Here is a 27,387-nt window from a genome sequence, read left to right as displayed (position 1 = left end):
ACTCTGGGATGTCATCTATACCTGTTGATTTTTTGTTACCAAGTCTTTTAATTATGCCAACCACTTCCTCTTCAGTAGTTGGGGTTAAGAACATGCTGTTGTTGTTATATTTTACTGCATTGTCATTAGCTTCTTTGTTTGTAGATAATGATTTGTCATTTAAGATTTTTTGTGCAATGCTAGTATAATATTAATTGAAAACATTAGCTATGATTTTTGGATCCTGTGTATTTTTTCCATCAGTGTTTATTTCAATATTTTTTTTTTTTCCATTTTTTTCCGACTACCTAGCTCCTCCTTGATTAGGTCCCACATAGCCTTTGATTTGTTCCTGGAAGTTCTTATTTGTATGTTATTGGATAACTTTTTTGCTTCACTGATCACTTTGTTATAAATTTTCTTGTACTGACTGTAGTATTTTTTAAATTCTTCTGAAATATTCCATTCTTTCATTAGCCTATTAAGAAATCAGAGTCTCTTTCCTGATACCCTTATACCTGAGGTAATCCATTTGTTTTCATGCTGTTTACTTTTTACTCATTTTTTTGGTATTGCTATTTCATAATAATACTGAAAAGTATCTAAAAATTCATTATATGCATTGTTCGCTGATTTTTGTTTAAAAACAAGCTCCCAAGTCTCTTTGTCTAGTGGATAATTTAGATATTGGACGTTTTTTTCGCTATAAGTTCTGACCATTCTATATTCTCCCTCTGCTCTGGCTTGCCCTTTTTTATTCTTATTCTTTTGCTGCATCTATACTTGTAATATCTGCGCGCTATGGTCAGAAAATCCTGTTTCAATCACCTCAAATTTGTATTCCCATAAGCCCTTGTTTAATGTTATTTGATCTATGGCCGTTTGACTTCTAGAACCGATTCTCGTTGGAACATCCACTATTGCTTGCAAGCCGTATGAATTGATCATTGTCTGTAGTTGTAGGTTTACCCTATTTCCTAAGAAATCTATATTGAAGTCACCTACAATAAGAATTTTCTTACCTTTATTTAGTAACTCATTAATTATTGTGTCCATAGTTTCAATAAATATATTGATGTTACTGTTAGGAGTTCTGTATACACAGATAATAACTGTATTGAATTGAGTGAGTCTGATTATACTAGTCTCAAAATGTTCTTTTCGAGTATAGTGTTCAAACAAATTATAAGGTTTTGCTTCTAGATTTTCTTTGACATAGATGCATGAGCCTCCATGTCGTTTATTTTTCCTGCAGAATTTTGAAACCAGGGTGTAGTTTACAAAATTATAATAACCTATTTCCTTTTCATCTAACCAATGTTCAGTGATGCATAGTACATCCAACTCTAGTGTTTTATCAGTTAGTAACACATCGATATTTAGTTTTTTGTTTTTTAAACTTTGTACGTTTTGATGAAATATTTGAATATTAGTATTGTCATTATTATTTCTGTTATTCTTAAGTATACCAGCGCTATGATTATCTATAAAAAATCTTTACTTAGCTTTAGTGAGGGCTTCCTCGTTCTGGTTCACGTACGAACTTCCTGACGTTCCCCGCAATTAGAGAGTGAGTCTGCTGAATTCTTCACTGCTTCATTTCCTTGGACATCTGCAGCCTCCTTGTGATCAGTAACAATCGCTGTACCACCTAGTTCTTCCAGCAGGGCCCCTTGGTCGGTAGCATGAGATAATCCTTCCCCATATTCTGTTGCAGCAACTTTTGGATCCTCTTGCAGAATTATATCATCTCCACTTATAGTATGACTTGTCCTGTCCTCGCCTTCGGTTTTCCAGTGCAGTTTAATTGATTCTCTTGTTTGTTTATGAAGCATTGTACTAACAACCTTAGCTATCTTTAACGATGTTATTTCTTTTCCCACTTTGTTCATGTGCAATCCATGTCTAGTAAAATACTCCCTTTTGAGATCTACTTTTGTGACCCTTACATTCTGGAAGGGCTTCATAAGCTTCAATAATTTTCTGTTAAAGCTTTTTACTTCATTATTCACACACGACCAATCACTTAGGTTGTATAGATGGGGAACAGTCACCAGCACAATGTTCATATGGCAATTGGCTTTCACAAATTCTACTATGTGTCTTAATCCATCTTGTGAATTATTTTTGCCAACATCATTAGTACCTCCCCAAAAGATAATTGCATCCTTGTTGGTTAAGTGTTCTATATCATCCTGTGCTGATGCAATTAATGTATCTGAACATGCTCCTGGTTTCACTATACCACTGACCTTATAATTGTTTGTCAAACAATATTTCATATTAGCTGCATAGCCACGGGCATGGCTATCCCCAATGATCATTACTTTCCGTTGCCCTGACCCGACTTCCACAATCCTCAAAACTCTCAATGCAGTCAAACTTCTGATTGAAATGCAAGTTCTCTCTAATTGACATTTCATCAAACATGAGACAACAATATCGATCTCTACCAGACAGAGACTGTTCGAGTGCATGAAACACATGAGCATTGATGCCTGTCCTAAATGGAACAGTATTGAGGTCAGACTGCAAGGATCGTCTGGATGGGAGGGGGAGTAGTGTGCGGAGAAGGATATAGGATTTGGGACTATGCTTAAGGAGAGACAGAGCCATCACTTTCTCTTCGAAATCCCACCTCCTTCCCCGAGGTCTCTCCCTGGTGTTACTAATAATTGCTGCCAATAATCTGGCAGCCTCTACACTGAGAGAAGATGAAAACTCTCCATTAAGTGGATCACTGTCCTCATCACAGAGATCTTCCAACTTCTTTCTTTTGTAGTTCTTTTTCAGTTTGCAGAGTACACTCTCCTTCTTCTGAATTTGTTCATATAATTTCCTTTTCCTCGGTGTCAATTCAGAAAGCGAAGCCAAATTAAGTTCTTTCAGCAGAGAACGCCTTGCTCTGGGCTTTGAGGAGGAACTTTGACAACTGATATGCCTGAGTGCCCCATCAGAAGCATATATATATTTTCAGAGCCTAAGAGATAGGAGGCTCCTTTCACTGAAGAAGTGTTGCCTGCTGTTGGTGATGAATGGATTGCAGACATTTGAAAAGAAATGGAAGGACTGTCTGCATGGAGAGGAACAGGTGCTACAGCAGAATGCACAAGTGTCTTGCTGTAGGTTCTGGTGGGTGATAAGACATTAAGCTCACGTTCAAGAGTTAAACCTGAAGGCAAGAGGTCAAAGGAAGAGGCGTGTAATGAAGGATCAGGAGGTTGTGGGAGTGACTGTGCAGCAGAATCTGTGCCTGAAGTTCCTGAACTTGCCTGAGCGTGGAGCGTGTGATAGGTCTAGTTGACCACGTACGTGGAGTCACCTTCACATCATCCCTGAGAGCTAGTGGCACTCCTGTTGTTCGCAACAGAAATCGAAAGAAATGTACAAGCCACAAATCAACAGAACCAAGAGCGATCAAGAGCGACAGAGGAGAAAGCCACTTTGAAAGGTACTACAGGAATGACTCGTAGTACCTTCGTGTCAATAAACCGTATGGGAACAAGCCATTCCAGTCTTAAAGCAAGCTTAATTAGATTTAATATCGTGTTCACAGTTATATGTGAATGTGATGACGAGTGCAAACAAAGGAATATATCATCTGATATTGTAAACTGTACCATTACCAAAGAGCAACAATGACGGAAATTTTGTCTGAGAACAGCAAAAGAATACCCAAAGTCTGTTACAGAGCTCTTAAGGGTAGTGGAAAAAAGAAATGTGCAAGCCGTCTGTTACTTCATATACAAAATACCTAAATTCATTTTAAAAAAGAAGTATATGTACAAAATATTAATAGTATAGTCTGTTTCTCAATTAATTTGACGTATTTAAGTGTTGCATGGTGTTTTGAACGTTGAAGAGTAAGTGACCTTTTTTACCGATTAGGCTGCTGGTTACACCACACATGTCGCCGTTGAGTTTACGTGCAGATGATGTATAGATGTCAGCACGGTACGCTGGGTTAAGTTAGCCAAGCTTATAGTGCAGATGGATTGCGGTGTAATTGACGTATTGTCGAACTAGGTTTAGGCCACGGCCACACGAGCAACATTTACTGCTCGAAATCCGCCACAAATGAAGCTGCTGCAACTGTCGCAAATGAAGTGGCCACACTAAAGCCGTAATTACTGCTCTTTGGAGCGTCAAATGCCGCGACTAGGTGGCCACATGGAGCCGTCCGCTATACCGAGCGTCAATAGCCATCATGTCACAGTGTGTGCAAAATATGGCGAGTAGTAGGCTACTGAACAGACAAACAGTATCCGCGTTATGTTCATTATTAATCTGTCATTAACGCCGAAAACAGCTACAGCAGAGGAGAAAGTGGTGGATCCATCCCGTGATGAGTGACAGGTCAGCGAGGGTGAAGTTTGTGCTACTACATCACAAGTTAATGGAACATCCCGACAAGTTTCTCGAATATTATAGGATTACAATCAACTCATTTAAAATACTCTTATCCCTCGTGGAAGATACCATTTGTAAAACTCCATAGCGATTCACTATCAAGCGAAAACAAGACTCGAGTACCAAATAAAGCATGCGACAAATGAAGCTCGTGTGGCCAGGCGAACTACCGACAAATACAGCTAGAACATGGGCCGAGCGCCATCCGTCCGCGACGCGACCTTGAAATTGCTCCCTCCACGAAGAAACGAGCGTTATTTACTGCTCCGTGTGGCCCTTCTCATTTAACTCCATGGTGCGTATTTCTTGTGCTTCATTTGTCGCGGATTTCGAGCAGTAAATGTTGCTCGTGTGGCCGTGGCCTTAAGGCCAGGATTGAGGGGAGAAGTAGATGAAAATGGCATTTGACAAGTGCTGACGTCTATGGTGTAAAATTCGAAAAATTCGAAGCGAAAAGTATTTATTCGGTTGTTTGTCGTTGAAATGTAATGCAGGAAGGAAGAAGAAAATTGTCACTGTCGGTCAAGATTGTCTGTTAGAGTATTGTTTCCATAAATACACGTGTCACCGGAGTAGACGGAGGTTGCTACTGTCAACCGTGTGTTGTATTTGTGGGTGTTAAATCGATTAAAACAATGGCAAGACTGACAGAAGAGATGGTTCTTGCTCGTACAAAAACATCCGATCTGTCAAGTATTAGGACACTAAATTTTTGGTGAGTGGAAAATCGGGAATAATGCCGTACACCCTGACTGTATGGAGGTTTGGGTTATTTGTTGACACACCACGAATAAAAGTTGTAATTACTCGTATATTTTAAAAAAATTATTTTACAGGGGCAGGGAACTTTTAGATGTCAGTCTGATTCGCGGTATGCACAATGTCGAAGTCCTTTCGCTCAGGTAAGAAAGTGTTGCTTATTATTACTCGTTATTAACAATATTGCATCTTGGAGGAATTTAAGCTCGAGTGCAGTGTTATCTTTACAGTTTTGATATGCTCTAGGGCGAGTGAAGCAGCTCAAAAGACCACGATATTTCGCTTTGTTCAGTAATACAATTTTAAAAGAAGTTCTGAAGCAGTAGCATTAACTTTGCCCCCACAGTTTGACAACCATAATTGTAACTAATGATATGCGAAAGAAGAGAACAATGTGTGTAGTGTGCTTACAGTTTTATAGTTGGGACCTGTAGGTTGCATTATAACAGGAAGTAACATGAGTTCTTTCTGAGATGTGACATCATATATTCTGATAGATTGTTACTGTTGTTTCAGAGGAATATGTTGCCTGCATGTTCAGGGTAACCTGAAGATTGAGACAGCACTTTCCTCCAAAGTATCAGTAATGATCCATCAGACTACATGGAATCTCATCTGCATAGTTGCCAGCATGGGAACGTCAGTTGAAGTTTCAGGTTCTAGTCAGATGGTATCATATAGACATGTCATTAAAACCATTTTATAAACAATTTGCATATAGCTATTCCTACAAGTGTTTTCTGTGTTTTCTGTACTGTTTTGCATAATGTTACCAAAATGTAGTCCCCATAATAATACCAAACTGCTTCTGTGTAGCCTCTAACAGGATTAACTAGAGTTACACCTTCTACATCATAGCACAAAAGCAAACAAGAGTACATATTTAAAGCATCTTTTGATGAGGATGTAAATACAGATATTCTATTATTTTTAGCATACTTTCCTTTCGTAAGGAAATAAAACTGGCATATGAGAACACAGTTCTCTATATGTCTGTGCATCCTATGAACTTTGAACCTGTGGGATGATTTTCATGAAATTTGGTTTGAACATTATGCTTTTGGAAGCCAGCACATTGTTTGTCTTTTTAATTTCTTACAGTCAGTGAAAGCAACGTGGCTGATGCAGGACTTGTGAACTGGGAGTGACACTTGTGCCACGTCCTATACAATCCTTTTAAACTTACTGAACATAGTTACTACCATCAGACACTAAATAACCATTTCAGTTGATACAGATTCATTAAATAATCAGCGATCTATGCATTTGTCTTTCCAAACAAATGACAGAATAATACTTTCGATGCATGTCCCTAAACAAATTATCTTCCCATATAAAGTTTTATAAGCTTAGTTGAAGAAGTATCGCTGAGTGAACCAAAAGTCAGTCAAGAAGTATATCCTGGTCAGAATGTGAGGTGCCCTGAAGCAGGTAATATATTTAATTCAGATTGGCAGGGGTGTGTAATCACAGCTTGATATGAAAAAAATGTGACAGTGTGCTGATGGAAAAATTATTCCAGTACATTTATTCTCTTTTTATGCTCCTTAATCATGCTCCTAAAACATTGTACTGTCAAGTGTCTTAGAACATTTCTTCTGTGAAACAGTTTTTGTTGTTCCTGTGTATAATATGGCTAATTTGTAATTAGCAGGTCATTTAGTCTGATGACTGACATAGGTATATACTCAGCTTTGCATGCCTCATTAATTCTTAAATTGAAAAAGACTTAGAAGTACCCATAGTAAAAAGGTAAAGTTGTTCCTGTACTTAACTAATTAAGCACTACGCCATGAAGGCGTATGGCGGAGTGAATATATAGATCCACATTTTCTTGACCTTGGGACTAGTTGGAGTGGTCAGCTTCATGCCCCTGCCACTTTACCCCTGGTGAAAGAGCCCTTGGTACCCATTGGATAGGAGGCTGGGAGGGCCCCATGGGCAACATGGAGAAGATAAAATTCTTGATCCTACCTGAACTGGAACTCCATCCCCCTCACTCCGGCCTGTAGCCAGCTGCTATACCAACTACGCTATCCCGGCTCCAAACACCCATAGTAGAGTTCTGAATTCTGCATTCAGAACTTTAATTTCTGTAAGAAGAGCTCACTTTCTGCCATCTTTGTGATACTCGATAGTAAAAGGGAGGAATATTCCTTATAAGTTTCATTGTACAATTAATATATGATTAGATGTGTCCACAAGCGAACTATACTGACAGAGCAACTGCTGCTTGTCGGCGGAGTTATTGCCAAATCTAGTAGATAGAGGGTGTCATGTGGTCAGCGCAACGAATCCGTATGCCCATTAATTTTGGTTTTCTAGACTGGAGCCACTACTTTTCCATTCAAGTAGCTCCTCAGTTGTCCTCAGGAGATTGAGTGGACCCCGTTCCAGATCCACTACTTCTCAGAAAATATGGTAACGCCGGAAATTTAACCCGGGACCTCTGGATCTGTAGCCAGGAACTCTGACCAATGGACCACAGAGGCGGTCAAATGCACATGACATTTTTTTTTAATGCTAGTGGTGTGGGACTAAGTCCCTTGTACTGCGGCCACTTCTGGCCTATTGTACCAGCCCCAGATGATAGGTGTGGAGTATAAGTAAGGTAAGGGAGCAGGCAGCTTACTTCAAGTCCTGCCACTCTTCTTTTTTCTTTTTCTAATCCATGTGTAGGTATCACAAGTGAGCTTTTCAGTTTCCAACTAGAATTTGTTATGCACTTATCTCAGGTACACCCAATTTGTGTTGCTCACTTAGGGTAAAAGAAGTTTCACAAGCAAGGAAAATAAAATTATGATTTTGTATATTTTAATCTCTAGGTATGTAAATAGGAGACTGGACCATAAAAGTTGCTGCTTCAGTATTATCATCACTTTAAAATGAGTTTAAATTCCTTATTGTCTGTTTGAATCTTCATACCTTCCAAATTTGCTCTTGAGGTCTCCAGAGAAGTGTCATGTGTATGTAAAATGTAAAATTTCCCTTCGGCCTAATAAATTAAACACCATGCCATAAAACGAATTGGGGGGTGGAGGTATAACTCCACCATTCTTGACCACACTGTGGAAGTGAGTGGTCAGCTTCACTGCCCTGCCGCTTTACGCCGGGGGAAAGACCCCCCCCCCCTTAACAAATAAACAGGAGAGTGTTCCCAGTATCCGGTTTAGACGCAGCCGGGAATCGAATCACGACCATTCAGTCCGTCAGTATCCTCGCTGAGCTATTCTGGCTCCTATGTCAGCTTGATTAATTTTAGATTTCGCTTTATCAACCTTGACATTAAACAAACATTACATTCTTATAATTTCGCTCACAAGTAGTCAGCGCTGGTAGAACTCATATCTTTGCTGGGTTATTTTTACTAGAGACCGCCTTTATGGTCTAGTGGTCAGAGTACCTGCTACAGATCCAGAGGCTTCGGGTTCGATTCCCGGCGCTACCAGATTTTCTGACAAGTAATGGGTCTGGAACGGGTTTCACTCAGCCTCGTGAGGATAATTAAGCAGCTGTTTCAAGGAAATAGCGGCTCCGGTATAGAAAACCGAAATTAACGACCGTTGTGATTCGTTGCGTTGACCACGCGACACCCTCTGTCCGCTAAATTTGGCACTAACTTCGCAGACAAGGGGCGGTCGCTCGGTCTGTATAGTTCGCTTGCGAACTAGAGGTCAAGGAGTTTGTTTTGTTTGTTATTTTTACTAGCAACCTAGACGGATTATGAACACAGTAGTGTTTCCAAACTGTCATGTTACCTAGCCTGGTAAGGTATCGTTTGCGGGGGCCCACACACACACACACACACCGGATTCTGTACGTAATGTGCACTTGTCCGTATCCATAATGAAGGACCACCTCACAAGGATGTATGGGGGAATGTACATATAACTCCACGCATTCTTAATCTAGGCAGTAGGTGAAGGCGAATGGTCGGCCCCCGGCCGCTTCACTTCCGGAGTAGGCGCCCACGGCACACCATTCGATGGGAGGCTAGATGGACGCCAGAGTCGGTCTCGACGCTATGCGGAACATTTTCTGCCCCTGCCAGGAATCGAACCTCGATTATTCGAACTTTCAGCCCGCAGCCTAGCCACTACACCGAGCCGAAATTACAGGTACCGAATTCTCGATTGTGGCTGTGTTAGTTCGCAACGAATGATAAGGATGGTGCTGTGAAATCACCACACCACCGCGTCTTTTAACACTCAGTGCCACCTAACATTAGAGTTGATACATTGCCCTTGTACTTTATCAGTCGATAATACAGTACAGTGAGATTAAGACAGAGACCGATAAATGACATTTATTGCCACACGATATATTCTCCTAATGTGGCTCGGTGCCAGAAAGTCGAATGGGGCACTTATTATACCTGCACGTATTGTTAGCGTCTGTCCTTGATGAAAGAGTTATCAGTTCTTTGTTTTAGTCAATACACCAGTGTGGTTAAAATTTAAACTCTAGAGAAAGGATGTTCAACTTCAAATCGCTGAAGGACCGCAGTGTATCTTAGGTATCTACTCGCTGCTCGCCTTATAAATATAATTATATATAAAGGTAAAGGTATCCCTGTAACAGGCCTTGAAGGCCCATAGGGTTGTGAGAGGTTGAGGCTCCCACATCTTCTAGACAGTCGGCTCACAGATGGCGGTAAGGTTTTCAGCCTTACGCGCCGCCCGGCCTTTACCCTCAAGAAGATTCATGGTACTCATTTCTGTTAGAGGCTGATTCAACCCCAGGGCCATAGTGCGGTTGGAAGGATTAGGTAAATTGAAAAAGCCACTTCATTCGGACTCGAACCCGTCACCTTCTGGCTTGTAGCATGGTGCCTTAACGAACTATGCTACCGCGTACACCCATTATAAAATACTTACCGTCACAAATATATGGCCCATAATGATCAGATCTGTAAAGCGAAAGCACGCAAATATAATTTGGACTCATAAAGATAAGAAAAAATGCTTACACGAAAGGTTGCCGGGTCTACGGTGCTTAAAAGTCAGCCACTAAAGGTTTCGCAGATCGTATCGATGTTTCTTACGAACACGGAATCATGCGATCGTCATACTTTTCATCTGTAGGTGTCGTCTGAAATCAGTTGAAATGTTTGCGCGGTATATTTAGTAAGCACTTTTCGTAAAGGTTTCTCCGGCAAGTTAAATATTCAGCAAACATTGAACCTTAAGTACTGGTCTTTATGGGTGAGGAGTGCGCGGTATATTTAGTAAGCACTTTTCGTAAAGGTTTCTCCTGCAAGTTAATTATTCAGCAAACATTGAACCTTAAGTACAGGTCTTTATAGACGAGGAGGGCGAGGAGTGCCCATTCCGTTGAGGATGCCTGACAATGTTTCCCTCGGTCAAGGGTTGTAGAGTGAAATGGGCTGTAGCGAAGAAAACGAAACATTGCTGTCTGTTAAACACTTTCGAAGTGAATATGTGCATTATTTTATTTATACGTGGTTGCTCAGCTGTAGCACGGCCGACACGTTAGTAACTTTCTGTGTACATGATAATTATAAACATACTTCATGTTGTGTAAGATTTGAGGTTTTCACGGCGGTGACTATGAAGAAAGCAGTCTCCTGGGATGTGGCACCGTGTACATATGGTGTTAACCGACGTTTCGGAGGAACGTATCGCTGCTTGTACCGGTTCTCACGGTCTCTTCGCTTGCGGATTTCGTATTTTTCCTTCTACCCTGAAGATGAAGGCGATACGTTCCTCCGAAACGTCGGTTAACACCACATCTACACGGTGCCACATCCCAGAAGACTGTTTTCTTCATACTTCATGTTATCCTGTATTTAAGTATCCTGTTGCATTGTGACGGACTGTGTAGTACATACACAGTTTTAGATATTAAATGTTTAAAACAAGTAGATTCATAACAACCGCATCTGTACTATAGGACAAACGTCCTGTGCTTAATTAAGCGCTACGCCATTAACATGTATTGGGGAGTGGAGGTACAGCTCAATATATCATTAACTAGGTCGATGTGAGTGTTTAGCTTCACGCTCCGACCTCTTTACCTTCAGAAGAGAGCCCCTGATTCATACTGGATATGAGGCTGTGCAGGCTCCAGAGGCAGTTTGGACTCTTTCGTATGTCGTGAATTGGGGCTCAATTCCGTCGTCTTCCAGACCATCCCGTAGTTACTATACCGACAGAGCGTTTTGGGCATCTGCCAGATTAAATAATATTTTGTTATTTTGATTTTATGGTCAATGAGCTGGTCATATAATCGGAAATTTTGGAACGTAGTTCATGACAATGCCGGTCACGGTAGCCGAGCGGTCTAAGGCATGTACTGTCTTCGCTCACTTGGAAACCGGGATCGTGGTTTCGAATCCCACTCAGGGCATGGGTGTTTAGTTTGTGTGTGTGCGTTTTACTCTGTTTATGTACACGTAGAGGCCTTGCGACGAGCTAATCACTCGCCCAAGTAGTCCTACCGAACGTGTAAGATCTAGAAAAAAAACCGAAGTGAACGGAGAAGTTCATGGAGGTAGGCCTAGGCCCACTGGGGCTGTAGTGCCAAGGAAAAAAAAAGTTAATGACAATTATAGTAAGCTGCCATTTTTTTTTAATTCGAAACGAATCATTTTATGTACGTAGGAATCAGGAAGTGTAGTTTAAATGTACGATTTAGACACTACGTACCGTATTTACGCATGTATAGGCCGCACATTTTTTGCCAAAAATTCAAGAGGAAAACTGGGGTGCGGCTTATATTCGAAATCACACTTCATTTAAAAAAAATATATTCATAATTAGTAATACAGGGTGTTCTACTCCTGAAATAATATTCCAAGAAAATTATTTTTTCTATAATTTCTGTCTGAAAATTGTGCTGCGGCCTATACATGCGTAAATACGGTATTTTTGTCCAGTGGATGCAGATGAACCGAAATTATGTAACCGTGTATGCCGTCTTATCGGTTGCAGAATATTGTCTGCTCTTTTATTTTTGCCATTGTGTAGAAGAAAATATGTTATTGTTGTGCCGATACGAGTTTAGAATGCCATCAAATTAATAGAACGACATGTAAAGTAAAATAAGTAAAAGTAAGCAAAGGTATCCCTGTAACAGGCCGTGGAGGCCCATAGGGCTGTGAGACGTCGAGGCTTCCACATTTTCTGGACAGTCGGCTCATAGATGGCAGTAAGGTTGTCAGCCTTAGGCGCCGGCCGCCCTATACCCGCAAAAATATTCCTGGTACTCATTTCTGTTAGATGCTGAGTTGACCCCAGGTCCGTAGTGCGGGTGGAAGGATTAGGTCAATGGAAAAAATTAACCTCATCGGGACTCGATCCCACGACCTTCCAGCTTGTACCACAGTGCCTCAACCAACTACGCTACTGCGTGCCCCTGATAGAACGACACGAGTAAAGATAATTAAGTTTACAAATAAATTAAAGAGTACAGTAATTCTGCAAATCCGGTTTGGAGTCTTCGCATTTCCTCTCTGAAAACATTAAAGTCTGCACAGCTTTGATTTTACCTGCTATTTTGTATGCTTTTTAAATGTTATATTTTGCATTAGAAAAGAGAGTAGGTGGAGGGTGCTGAGGACGATACACGTATTTGCACCTAAGTAACAGGAAGCCGGAGAAAATTGCTTAATGAGGAACTTCATAACTTGTATTCTTCCACATGTTAATAGGGTCAACAAATCAAGGAGAATTTTATGGCTGGATGTGTGGCACACACGAGAGAGGTGGGAAGTTCACGCAAAATTTTAGTCAGAAAACTGAAAGCGAATAGATTACATGTGCTACCTGACCGTAGATGGAAGGATAAAATAAACACGGGTGTGGATTAGACTCATCTGGCTCGGGGCTGGGACCAGTCCTTGTGACCACAGTAATGAATCCTGGGGATCCGAGAGGATTAGTTTACCAGCTGAGCGACTGTTAGCTTCTCAAGAAGGACTTTGCTCCGTGGATGTTAGGAATTTGGTATGAATGGCTGGTGGGGAGCCGGTATAGCGACTGGCTACGGGCTGGATTTTCTCTTGTCCAGACAGGCTCCAGGGTCCACCCAACCTCCTTTCCAATGGATACGGCGAGGGGCTTTTTCTTTGGGGGTAAAGCGGCCGGAGCGTGAAGCTGACCACTCACCTCCAACTAGTGCCGTGGTCAAGAAAATGTGGATCTCTACATTCACTCCCCATACGTTTTCTTGGCGTATTGCTTAATTAGTTAAGCACAGGAACAACTTTACTTTTTACCTTTTATGAATAGCTGGTTTTGAACCGATGTTGTCAGAACGGCCGTTTGCTGTTTTATCTCGTCAGTGCATCGACCGATTATAACAAAGGAGTGTGTTTCTGTGGCAGCAAAAGTCAGCAAGGGAAAAGTAAAGAAATGTAAGCGCCCAGTATCTTGGTGTTTTACCCATACCGTGCATAGAAAGTGGGGCAATCTTATTGTAGCACCGTGCTGGGCGCTGACCCGTACAAACAATTGCCGGACGCAACAGAGCGGTAGTAAAACGTCATACCGTTATTGTTCACGTATGAGATAATTTCAGCGAATCCTCTGCGTATGAAAGAAATAGGTATTGAAGTTGGATGTAATGTTCGTCTCGTACCTGAAAAGTGGACTGAAATACAGAACTGTAATCCTGCTTATGTTACGGTCTTCCGGTGTGGGACGCGATCCGGTTTGGTAGATGGGTGTCAACGTTTCAGGGGAACTTGCTGCCTTCTTCAGGCTATTCCTCTACCCTGATTTTTGGCTGAATTAATAAACATGATATTCGAAATATTAAGCAAAAAATGGTTCAGTACTTTGCAGCTAGGTAGCACCAACGCAGATAAAAACGAAGGGAAAGTTGTCCCTGTGCTTAATTAATTAAGCAGCGCGCCATTAAGGCGTGTGAGGGAGTGGAGACATAGCACCACTATTCTTGACCTCGCCACTAAAGTGAGATAAGTGGTCAGTTTCACGTCCCGGCCGCTTTACCTCCGGGGAAAAAGCCCCCGTTACCCATTGGTTGGCCCTAGAGCCGGTCTGGACACTGGAGAGGAGAAAATTTTCTTGCCCCTGCCGGGAATCAACCCCGATTGTCAAGTCCATAGCCCGGAGACATGAGGCTCAGACCGCAGCAGAGTTTTTAAAATGCATTATTATCGTGAAGCGAAACTAGAATGGCAACATTCACCGTTGGAAATGACGTTATAGGTACTTTTCGTTTGTTCATGGCGTGAATATAGACTCTGTAGGTGACCCGTAGATCGAGCGGACAACAGCTAAATGACAAGGATAGCACTCGGTAGGAACGTAACAAATATCGTTATGCTGATGATTTTCTTCGATATCCCTTCCCTTTATGCGTACATTTATGGCGTAAGATATATTGTGTTTGTTTGGGGGATCTTTTTAATATATGCTAATGTTAAGGATGTGTCGTTTTCATTTCACCGTTGCGTTTCTCATACGGTGAAAATCTCGATGTTTAGTTATTCCAATTCGCCATCTTGGTTGCAGAAGATGTAAGTTTCAAGATCCGTTGTAACCTTTTCTTTTGCCCAGCGTTGCTGAGTGCCAACTCTTTATAACCGCCCTGTGGCCCTTACGTTTGTCGCCACTTCTCGCCGTCCTCTTCGCTCACCTTTGGCACGGCTTCTCACCGTCCTCTTCGCTCACATTTGGGCACTGCTTCTCGCCGTCCTCTTCGCTCACCTTTGGGCACTGCTTCTCGCCGTTCTCTTCGCTCACCTTTAGCACGGTTTCTCACCGTCCTCTTAGCTCACCTTTGGACACTTCTTCTCGCCGTTCTCTTCGCTCACCTTTGGCACGGCTTCTAACCGTCCTCTTCGCTCACCTTTGGGCACTGCTTCTCGTCGTCTTCTTCGCTCACCTTTGGCACGGCTTCTTACCGTCCTCCCCTTTGTTACCCAACGTTACTTTGTGGACGCCATTTATGTCTGTCGTGCCACCTCTAACTATTGCTGGCGGCTACTGCTGGTAGGTTGCGGCTACAGCCAGCTTGATTCTCCTCGCTCATCCTCCTTACCACCTCCTCTTCTCGTTATCAGGTAATTGGTAGAGGGTTGCGCCCCAGTAAACTAATGGAATTCGTTTACAAAATTTTTATGAAAGAAAGAGGTGATGATTTATAAGGGGATGCTGTTGGTGAGGTGCTAGTTCGAGTGGTAGAGCTAAGAATCAATCTCACGTCGTTTAACTGGGCCTTGCTCAGGTAGGGGGAAGGGGAACTCTCGTACCTTCACACACAACACTTATTCACAAGTCTATTGCAACTTTTGTCAATAGTGAACACCGCCAATGAACTAGATTGAACTTGCTCTCTTTATTCAAGAATCACTCTGTCATTAACGTACTTAAACGGCTGGATTGCTAGTCGGTAGGTAGCTACACTCACAGTTTAAGTAATCACTTATGCTGTAATTTAGAATTTCTAACAGAATTTATATTCACAATTAAGTGGTACCGATTTTGCGTCCGAACAGTTGATGGGCTGGGTTGTAACTCACTTAAGAGAATGACTTCTCCTCAAAACTGGAAGATCTGACTGTTTCATATCGGCCCCCAAGTCAGCTCCTTAAATTTCGAGGATTGGTCAAATTTGAACAAGAGTGGTTTACCTCGTTTGTTATTCCTCCAATCAATTCCAAAATTAAAGGAAATTTGAACTCTAAAGACTTAACGTAACTTTTGACAGTAGCTTGATAAATACTCGGCTTGGAGTAAGTTACGAGGTGTCAAGGTACGCGGGTTCAAACCCGGCGGAGGTCGTGGAATTTTTAAGGGCGGAAAAATTCAGGGAACAAGTCCTCTGGGAGGGACTTTAAGCCGTGTATCCCGTGTCGTAGATTTACGGCACGTAAAAGAACCTCATGTCTCCAGGAGACCTCTGAGCTAAATTAGGCAACAATTTCCCGCCCAAGTAGTTTCCAATGCCTCAGGTAGATGGGGGAAGTATCAAGGTACCGAGGGCCGACCTCGTTGGCTCATCGGGGCTGATAGGACGCACAAGTACCAGTAGGTTATGGAGACGTACAATACATCAACAGCTGGTCGCGGTGCATGGGGAAACCCACCTCCTCCAATAATAATAATAATAATAAGTTACGAGGTGCAGGACCTGTCAGAGATTGTTTCCAAAGAATTCCGACGAGCAAAATTTTGAGCAGAATTCCTAGAAAAAGCCTTGTCTTCCTATCTCTTTTTTGTAGCTGGGTTAACAAGCCCCTTTCTTAATTTCAAGAATCGGGCAAAGCAGCATTCTTGAGAGTCAGAACTGGCCTGTGTCCCACTTGGATAGTTATTGTTCCTACAAGTAAATATCATCTAGCCGGTCACGGTAGGCGAGCGGTCTAAGGCATGCACTGTCTTCGCTCGCTCGGAAGCCGGGATCGTGGGTTCGAATCCCACTCAGGGCATGGATGTTTGTGTGCGTTTTTCTGTGTTTGTCTACAGGTAGAGGCCTACCGTATGTGTAAAATCTAGAAAAACCGAAGTGGACGGAGTTCATGGAGTTAGGCCTAGGCCCACTGGGGCTGTAGTGCCAAGGAAAAAAAAAATATCTAACCTGGTGATTAACATTAGTAAATATCTGTTCCTAACTAAAACTGTAATCGGTTGACGGTGCGGTTACTCTGTCTTCCTGGATATAATGTCCTGTGGTCGTCCGTTTTATCCCAGAAGATAGAAGTCTTCACAGCCACTGTTGTAAGAACCTCAAATCTAATAAGTGGAAACGTGGTTTTGAATAGTGAATTAGGAACGATTTAGAGGTAACAGATAGTAGCGTATTTCAGAGTACTGTCTCGGTAAAGATTACCACCACGAAAGTCTTCAGTATAACTGGTGTCCCAGCCGAGATTCGAATTGGTCATCTCCCAGATACAACTTGGTGTTACGTAGTATCTGGTTAAGTAAGTAACTCAGTGCAACATAGTCCTTCTTGAGGAACTAATATTTGCTTAGCTGTTCAATAAATTCTCGGAATTTTATGGAACTGGAGGATAGGGGATTTGAGAGCATTTATTGAAAATGAAGAAGGCATGGATTGTTATAAGATATAATTGCAATATTCGCTTGACGAGATGATCTCTAGAAATCTTTTTTTCTTTCGACTTAAGATTCAGGTGCATTGCTGCTGTTTAGCCCTGGAATTAAAATGAGATCACGGGATATAACTGCTGTGAGCCCCACACCCGGACCTGTATGGTGTGGGCTATGCTCTCCTAACATGGTCACCCTGAACTCGGCGAGATGTCTGCCCACATGAACTTGTGTATCGAGAGAGAATACCACCTGTATCAGAGGTGCCAACTGAGGTTTATACGAAATCACAAATATGCTTGGCATTTAGCTAAGTTATAAAGGGATTGCTCCGTAAAAATAAATAATTGTAGCGTTTGTGATTTGTCACCACTTGCAACTCTTCACTTAGAAAGTATGATATAGAAAGCGAATTCTATGGAAAGAACGAATGTGCTACTCTGGGAGAAACAGAGGGTCATTTGTTATTTTTGGTATTGACCTGGTTTACTAAAACGAAATTGCATACATACAAACAAGTATGCTAGGTATGAGGTTTGTATACAAGCATAAGCGAACAATAAAGGGCAAAACCTAAAGACAGAAGTATACGAAACTGTAATGTTGCCTTTTGTTTTACGTGGATGTGAAATTTGGTCTTGTCCGCGGAGAAGAGGATAGGCGAAGGTGATTGAAAGCTTTAAAATATGATAAAGGGTAAAGTTTACCCGATGCTTAATTATTTAAGCATTATGCCATGAAGACGTATGGGGGAGTCGAGGTATAACTCCATAATTCTTGACCTTGGAACTAGTTTAAGGTGAGTGGTCAGCTTCGCGCCTCTGCGGCTTTACTCTCAGGGAAGAACCCCCAGTACCTCCTGGAGAGGAGGCTGGGTGGGCATCCGAGCTGGTCTGGACGGTGTGAGTTGAGGAGAAAACTCTCTTTCCCTGTCGGGAATCTAACCCTAATTCATTCGCCGTTCAGTAGTGCCGACTGAGCTATCCCGGCTCCTGTTAATATAGGATGTTGAGGAGAATATTTGGAATTAAGGGAGATGAAATAACAGGAGAATTGAGGAAACTGCACAGTGAGGAGCTTCTCGTTGGTTCTCGTCAATTTTTTTCTTTGTCGCTACAACCCCAGTTTGGGCCTTGGCCTACTAGAACGTAGACATTCGATAGGATTCCTTGGGCGGGTGATCAGGTCGTCGCAAGGCCTCTACTTGTACACTAACACATACACACTAAATATATATGCCCTAAGTGGGATTCGAACCCACGATCCCGGCTTCCGAGCGAGCGAAGGCAGTGCATGCCTTAGACCGCTCGGCTTCCGTGACCGGCCGTCAAGGCCAGATTAAGGAGAATGAGGTGGGCGGGACATGTAGAAATACCTCTTGGGAAATGTAGGCGCAAATAGAAAGATAATATTAAGATGTGCCGTAAAACTACAGGATCTGAGGGTCTGAACTGGATTCGACTGGCTTAGGATTGGGATGAAAGCGATTCCATAGAAAATGGAGATTTCATGAAAGGTGAAGGATTTTATGGTCAGCCGTGCGACTGCTAGTTTCTCAAGGACTGTCACTTGCAGTTAATTCGAGTCATAGTCCTTTAATGAACCGTAGTACAATAGACAGCTCTGTAGCAGGAACTGTGCAGTCCTGTGCCTCACTTCATAGCCAAGAGTTATTGACCGTATATGCCAATTATACGTTTAATTTCGCACGCCGCTCGGAATGGCCCCCGTTTCTTTGGTTTGAAATTACTGTACGGTGCTGTGGCGACGACTTGATTTGGGGACAGCATGTGTTCATTCAGTGTGATTGTTGTAGGATAGGGAAGAGTCCGTTAAACAAAGGGTGGGGCAAGGTTGGAATCCACGCCAAAGCTGCCTTGTTGGAGATATTACCTTGTTGTCNTGCCGCTTTACCCTCGGGGAAAGAGTCCTCGGTATCCACGGGATAAGGGGGCTGGGTGGGCCCCAGAGTCGGTCTGGACGCTGTGAAAATCTTCCGGAAATCTAACCCGGCCCGTCGCAATACCGACTGAGCTGGCTCAACATCACTTACTTATGAAGCTGAGCCCTTCTTGAGGAGTCGCCAAATCTGCAGCTACTCAAGAATTTCCCAGCATTTTATGGAGCCCGGAGGTTCATTACAGTGATCACAGGAGCCCTCCACTGGTCCCTGTCCTAAGCCAGATCAGTCCAAACCATACCATCCCATCCTATATCTCTAAGATGCATTTTAATATTGTCCACCCACCTACACCTTGGTCTTTCCAGTGGTCTCTTTCCTTCTGGCTTTCCCACCGATATCCTGGCTCAGCATACCTATATACTACGTGTATATAAAAAAAATTCCGTGATTCTAGTCCACAAGCAAACTATACCGACAGAGCGACCGCCGCTTGTCGGCGAAGTTTAGTGCCAACTTTTGCGTATAGAGGATGTCTCATGGTCAGCGCAACGAATCCTCACGGCCGTTAATTTCGGTTTTCTAGACCGGAGCCGCTCTTTCCTTGAAATAGCTCCTCGGTTATCCTCACGAAGCTGAGTGGACCCCGTTCCAGATCCACCACTTCTCAGAAAATATCTGATAGCCCCGGGAATCGAACCCCGACCTCTGGATCTGTAGCCAGGAACGCTGTCCACTAGACCACAGAGGCTATATACTATATACTATACTTATATGGGCTTAGCCGGCTTCACTGTGTGGGCAGTAGCAGTCGTATATGTGCGTGTGAATGGACATGGATGAACGTTTATGGTGGGATCACGCGCGTTTCTTCTTTAAATCGGTGTAATGATAGAAACTTCTAGTACTTCAGAATTTAGTGCGTAAAAGTAAAAGTTAAAAAGTTGTTCCTGTGTTTAAGTATTTAAGCATTACGCCTTGAAGAGTGGGAGTGTATATATAGATTCACATTTTCATGATGTCGGCACTAGTTGGAGGTGAGTGGTCAGCTTCGCGCCCCGGCCGCTTAACCCCCTGAAAAGAGCCCCTGGTACCCATTGTATAGCAGGTTTTGTGGACCCCAGAGCCGGTCTGAACGATTGGAGAAATGAAAATTCTTGACCCTACCTGGACTTGAACTCCGACCCATCGATCATCCAGACCGTAGCCATTCGCTACGCTAACCATGCAATCGCGGAACTAGTGCGTTGTTACCTTAAATCCGCCTTATGTTAGGAACTTTATGTCTGTGTTATGTGTTCCGCCTGACGGTGAGATATCGTGAGTTTGTTGCCTGAAATCCACCTTATAGTAGGATCTCCCGCGTTCTCCAGCCCAACCCCATTGTCACAGTCATGATCTGCAGTCGGCAGGCATAGTTGCACGTGCTATAGCGATGGGACGTACAGCCCACGGAGATTGTCTGCAACCTGAGTCATAACCCGCGATGGAAACGCGTAGGGGCACGATGTTGACGGTAAATGTTTAAATAAAGCCATGAATCGAGCGTATAATGCGTCTCACCTGCGTTCGACACGCCTGTGGATTGGAAAATATGTGCTATATTCATCTCTTCGGGGGGGGGGTGTTACAAGGGCGCTACTGTTGGATTAGAGAGTACATGAAAGTTGATTACACTTATATTTATTAAAATAATTTTCCTGGGGAGTAAAGCGCGGCCGGCGCGTACGGCTGACAACATTACCGCCATCTTTCAGCCGATTGTCTAGATAATGTGGGACCTCAACGTCTCACAGCCCTTCACGGCATGGTATAGGGATAGCTTTACTTACTTACTTTATTATTATAATATGTTTAGATATCATTAGTATTTAATTTGTTGTCGTTGTGTGTTTTTCGTGGCTTATTTTGCGACTTTGGCAGAATCTGGTTGAATCGTAGGCTGATCGATGAATTGAAACGATTTGGAAGGACGCGATCATAGCCTGATCGAGGTATTGGCCCACCATTGTCATGGAGGGACTGAGAAAGATTAGAAAAACCCCCAGTCTGTATACCTGGTGTTCCAGAAGAGATTCGAATAGAGTACCTCCTGAATATAAGTCTAGAGCAGGCATGTCAAACTCAACTTGTACAGAGGGCCACCTCAGCCCTATAAATAATAGTCCAGGGCCGCACTTCAAAATAGAAATATACATTAGATTTTGATACAAGGAAATTTAATTCTGTTTATTATTTAGGAATAATTTCAATATAATTACCGAATGTCACATATCTTACAGTTTTAAAAAGCAAGAGAATGCCATTTTTGACAAGTATCAAACAGCTTTTCAATATGTAAAAAGAGAGATTACACAAGAAATTATGTTAAAAATAGCAAAACATTGAATTTCCTGCAGCCTGCTAATTTATGTCTGCGTGAGACTTCTTGTCTTGTGGTCTGTTGGAAAATTGACTTTACAAAAAATATTTCCACCAAAATTTTAATATTGATTTTAATGTCAATTAGCTCTAAAAGTTGAGGGGCCACACTTTGTGGTTATGGGGTCCGCATGTTTGACACGGCTGGTCTAGATCAAGGGTCTCCAAACTACGGCCCGCGGGCCACATGCGGCCCGCGATGTGATTTTATCCGGCCCGCGAAAGAATTGTGCAGAAATGCGCCAATTGAACTAATTTTCCAATGAGTACTGGTAAATGTGATTCCGAGCTTATTGACCTGACATATTATACTGCAGTTCGATGGCTTAGCTGTGGAAAGGTTCTTTCGCGCTTCTTTCAGCTCAGGAATGAAATTGATATATTTCTTACCGAGAAAAACCATCACGAACCACTTTTATCAGATACCAAGTGCATTTGGAAATTAGAAGTTTTGCTGATCTGGTGAACCATATGAACCACTTGAATTTAAAGTTGCAGGGTGAAAATAACTCAGTCTGTGATTTATTTGCACTTATCAACGCATTCAGAGCAAAGTTGATACTTCTGGAAATCCAAGTGAAAAATTGTAACTTTGTTCATATGCTATACTGTGCAGAGTTGCATAAAAAGGGTGAAGCAGAATTTCCTTCCTCGTTTGCAAATTTAGTCATTTCAGATTTGAAAGAACAATTTCGGAAGCGATTTGCTGATTTGGATGCCAGTGCTCAGGAAATTAGATTGTTTCAAAATCCGTTTGACTGTGATGCTGCAGATGTCCCAAGTTAAATTCAAATGGAAATTATTGAACTTCAGGAAAATTATCATATTAAAGACAAATACAAGGAAGGAAATTTGATCAAATTTTATAAATTTCTGAACTCTGAGCAATTTCCAAATTTAAAGAAATTTGCTTGTAAATTTATCTCCATTTTTGGGACGACATATCTGTGTGAACGAACTTTTTCCCAGATGAAGTACATCAAGTAGAAATACAGGGCAAATTTATCCAATGAACATTTAAAGTCGCTACTTGTGATTAGCGTTTCAAAATTTGAACTTCAATTTAATCAGATTTTAAGAATGCAAAAAGAGATCCATCATTCACATTAATTGTTTTATTGTGATGAAAATATGAGCATTTGCTGCTACTGTCTGTTGTCATTAATATACGATAATTTATTCTCACGTACTTTGTATTTAGTTTATGAAATTCTGTGCTTTCAATAAAACTCATATACCTAGAGTTATTAATTTCTCATTTTATCCGGCCCGTTGAAAGTGCTGAATTACCTAATGTGGCCCTCGGTTCAAAAAGTTTGGAGACCCCTGGTCTAGAGCATTATAAACTAACTAAACTCTGTGTCTTGAGTCCGCAAGCGAACTATACCGACCGAGCGACCAGTAACTCTGACCACTATACCACAGAGGCAGTCCAGTCTATAGTATTATAGCTACACCAACCAGCTCAGTGCTTTTTCCTTAAGGAGTTATTTTTTATTTATTGTAATCTTTGTGAAATATCCAATGATAAAAATTGTCACCCATGCCTAATTAATTAAGCAGTATGCCATGAAGACTGTGTGAGCGTAGGTATGGCTCCACCATTCTTGACCTCGGGACTAGATGGAAGTGAGTGGTCGGCTTCACGTCCCAGCCACTGTATCATCGGGGAATGGCCCCTGGTACCCACTGGATAGGAGGCTGGTCTGGATGATTCCTGCCCCTGCCAGGAATTGAACCATGACTGTGCAGCCCATAGCTCATTGCTATACCAACCAAACTACCCTTGCTTACGTGACATATCCGGTGTCAGTTGTAATTTTTATATATCATGTACAGTAGGCATAATTACTAAACATTAAGTTTGGAATTGGAATTGAGCTATTTTTAATTAATTATAATCTTTATGACATGTCCAGTATCAGTTGTTTATTGATCCACTGAATACAGTAAGTTAATATATGCATCCTAACACAGGTTTTCATAAGCTTTCTCCTTTATATTCAGGAGATACCCTGGCAGGAGAACAGTCTTATCAGATCAAGGTTTGCATGATTTCCCATGTTCTGTCCATGGAAATACACTGAGCAACATTTGAAATAGGCCATGTCCATTCTTCTCTCCGTTTCTAGCTCTCCATTCATATCAGAGTGTTAAAGGATTTTTCAGTTAAGAAAACCTTACAGAGATATTGGGTTTTAAGACTTTATCCATTGTCCTGGTTTTTAAGATAACTAAGAAAAACACGACGTTTCGGAAACTGGATCTGTTTCCATCCTCAGGCGAGGGAAAGACACCTATTCTGTTGGGTCCCTTAGAAAGAGCTAGCCTCAATCACTGGACCTCACCTGAGGACAGAAACAGATCCCGTTTCCGAAACGTTGTGTTTTTCTTAGTTATCTTAAAAAAACCAGGACGATAGATAAAGTCCGAAAACTCAATATCTCTGTGTGTTATACACCGTCGTCAGAATCCTATAGTAACTAAGAAAACCTCGTTGTGCAAAGTTGGTCATTCCAGACAGGCCACTGTTCTCTTCCTCACATTTATCCAATTTATGTACATTTAATGAGGCACACATATCAGTAAATGCTCATTCTTTAGTATACTTTCCTTCCTTAAGAGTAAGAATTCATGTGAAGGCATTGCACATTATTTCTCATGTAAGCAGCATTATTTTCTTGAAGGCACCACCTGTGCATGTGTTTTAGGGGACTGGTCTCCATAAACTACTGAAATATAATTGGAATTGAGCAATTCTGGAAAATCTTCATTTTGTGCTTTGGAGTCCAGCTGAAGGATCCACTATTAACCTAGAATGTTCATATTCACCAGGCATTACCTATGATGGATAACTATGATGATTAAAATGTGTTCAACCATTTGGATGATAGTGAGGTGCGCATATGTTACATAGGTATATACAGATGTGCGTAGACACCGACAGGTTTCTTAAACCATTTTTTTCCATATTCAAGGGGGCTGAAAATTATAAATAAGTCAACACCTCAAGATAATTCTTTTTACACAATCACAGTACTGGCTTGTATGTACTACACATATAAGAAAGTAAAAAGAAAAACAGTTTTATGAATCAGCATCCTCTCTGTGTCCCCATTTCAACTTTTGAGTGAATTTACCAATTTTCACAAGACTTCACATGAATGATATGCCATTAGGAACTGTCTGTGTGCCGTACATATTACTTACTTACATTCTGGAATAACAGAATGACAACACATGAACCTGTGAATCGTCAGCAACACTAGCACTACTGTAGGATATACACTATATACACTACATGATTCATGAAGCTCTCGGATGCATAATTTTCTACAGTCTGATTCCTCTAATAGGGTTTAGATTGCTCCTTCAATCCTCACAGCTATTGAACAAGTGGAATTGGTCACTATGGTTTGGCTGCATTATTCAAATGTGTTGCAGTGTGAACAAGATTGCGTCCCTGTCAGACTTCCAGTATTGCCGCAACCTGCAGGAGTTATATATGCGCAGGAACAATATCAGGGAATTGAACCAGATCTTGTACCTGCAGGACCTCCCCAGGCTGAAGATTCTGTGGCTTGAGGAGAACCCGTGTGCTCAAGCAGACCAGTAAGTGATGGGCATGGAGTATGTTAAACACTTGAAATGTAAATTTATATTTTGTGAGTCTAGGCATTTCTGTACTCAGTCTGACTGTTTTTTTTCTTCTTTCTGTTTTCACCTGCTCCTATTCTTTTAGTTTGCAAGGCATACAGAAATGAGGTGAAGTCTCCTATTTCAGTCATCAGTTTACCAGAAGGAATATCTTTCAGATTTTCGTAATACATTTAAAATCGTCAGCTGATTGTATATGAACATGTACACATGCACAGACAGTAGCTTATTCCTTCCTTTCCATTGTTGTTAATGTGTATTCATAGAGCAAGGTGTTGACCAGTGGGAGGATTCTGTCGCAAAGCATAAGCATATGCTGCCCCATTATCTAATTTGATGTTCTGTACTTACATGAATATTGTTTCTTTATATTTATGTAATACAGGGAGATTGAAAAGTCGCACACATCAAACTAAGAGTTGTTATAAATTGTATTGCAGTTAATATAATTATATCTCCTACCACTAGATGGTACTGTAGGAGTACTAACAACGAGTATAAATGCCATCTGTCATGTATCGGTCATACGACGTTTGCAGTATAGCTTTGTTTATTGCGTGACAGACATGTCATTTTCCCAAGAACAACAAGTTTTCTTTGTGGAACATTATTTCGCCAGTTGTTCTTATGCACGTGTCGCAGATGAGTTTCGTTTGGAATATCCGGATTCTGCAGTTCCTAGCAGTTTGACGATAATGAGAATAATCGACCGATTTTTGGAATGAGGATCAGTTTCAGATAGGAAGAGATCCGGGAGACCGGCCGTTTTGACTGAAGCTAAACTGGCTGATTTGGAGAAAATGTTGCAGTGTTCCCCTTCAAAAAGCCTGAGGAGACTAGCAGCACAATAAAGGATTTTGTATGGAAGTGCTCAGAAAGTGATGAAGAAAGTACACCTTTGTGCATATCGTGTTCGCGGTGTGCAGGAACTGAAGGACCTGGATAAAAAGAAATGCTTAGTGTACTGTAGATGGTTTTGGACATTTGTTGGCAACCATGGAATTGAAGAGTTTGATCGGGTCTTCTTCACTGACAAAGAGTGGTTTCACCCTAGTGACTATGTGAACAGTTAAAACAATAGGATTTGGCCATTAGATAATCCACATGTGTTAACTGAAAAGCCCTTGCACTGTCAGAAAATTGGAGTGTGGTGTGCTGTATCACGTCGTTGAATAGTGGGCCCAATTTTCTTTGAAACAACAGTGAACAGTCCAGTGTACTAAGACATCATTACACAGTTTACTGCACTTCTTGAAGTTGATGATCGTGAGTGTTGGTTGCACCAAGTCAGTGCCACATGTCACACATCTAATGAAACCATTCAGTTCTTGTGTGAGTTTTTCAGTGACTGTCTCATTTTGAAAGGATTGTGGCCCCCGCGTTCACCCGATTTGTCACCCGCAGATTTTTTTCCTTTGGGGCTACCTCAAAGGAATTGTCTATAAAAACAATCCGCATGCACTGGATGACCTCAAGAGGAACATTACGATGGCGATTAACAGCATCCGTTTACAGGTGCTCCACAAAGTGGCCTCACATGTGGTAAAAAGAGCTCATGCATGCATTGCTGAACAGGGAAGCCATTTCAAGCATATGTTGTTAAGACATGATTTAATTTTGCATTTCTAAGATGTAAGGCTATTAACATTAATAGTAAGTGCTGTATGTCTTGCAGTTTATGCATTAAACCAGAAAAATATAATTGCTTAGTGTGATGTGCGCTACTTCTCGATCAGCCTGTATTACAGTAGCTGCTGAAAGTGGTGTTCTCCAGTGTAACAAATTCTATGACATGACTGACTTGACTTTCTGTGATTTCTAGGATAGCATTCTGGATTTTGATATATATAACCTCAAAAGTACATGAAGTAATTTTGTAGATTTTCTGTTTCAGTTTTCCCCAGAGATAAAAATACATTCCTGCAGAGTTGAAGAATAAGATGAACCAAATCTTCTGGTGAATTTGTTTGTAGAGTCTGCATTGTTTTTGTCTGGTGTGTGCCAAAGCATTGCCCTGCTGTAATATTGTATCTTACACCAAGGTTGGATGCTAATAAAAAAGAAAGTGCTTACAGGTGATTGGTTGCAAGGACATTCTGCAGTGATTCATGGAAATATCTGTGCCCATCATGTCACAGTAGTAGCCTTGGGGTAGGGTTTGTGTATGGTAGTTTATACCAGTTCGCTAAGGAACTGCACAAAATACTGTAACTTGGA

The 27,387-nt window shown here is 41.6% G+C and overlaps 1 protein-coding gene across 3 annotated transcripts in view; it reads left to right on the top strand.

Moving 5' to 3' along the window:
• The first annotated feature begins 4,646 nt into the window (after positions 1–4,646).
• LOC111865891 (cilia- and flagella-associated protein 410) overlaps positions 4,647–27,387 on the top strand; it is a 52,508-nt gene continuing 29,767 nt past the window's right edge. For all 3 annotated transcript variants that reach the window (XM_023854320.2, XM_023854321.2, XM_023854319.2), the window contains exons 1-3: positions 4,647–5,104; positions 5,226–5,291; positions 24,958–25,125. In XM_023854320.2, coding sequence (XP_023710088.1) covers positions 5,025–5,104; positions 5,226–5,291; positions 24,958–25,125 — 314 coding nt within the window. In that variant the 5' untranslated portion in view covers positions 4,647–5,024. The remainder of the gene's footprint in view (positions 5,105–5,225; positions 5,292–24,957; positions 25,126–27,387) is intronic.

This window comes from Cryptotermes secundus, unplaced genomic scaffold (assembly GCF_002891405.2).
Source record: "Cryptotermes secundus unplaced genomic scaffold, Csec_1.0 scaffold1670, whole genome shotgun sequence".
In the NCBI taxonomy this organism is placed as follows: domain Eukaryota; kingdom Metazoa; phylum Arthropoda; class Insecta; order Blattodea; family Kalotermitidae; genus Cryptotermes; species Cryptotermes secundus.
Note: the sequence above shows the minus strand (reverse complement) of the source record. Positions and strands in the feature narration are given on the sequence as shown.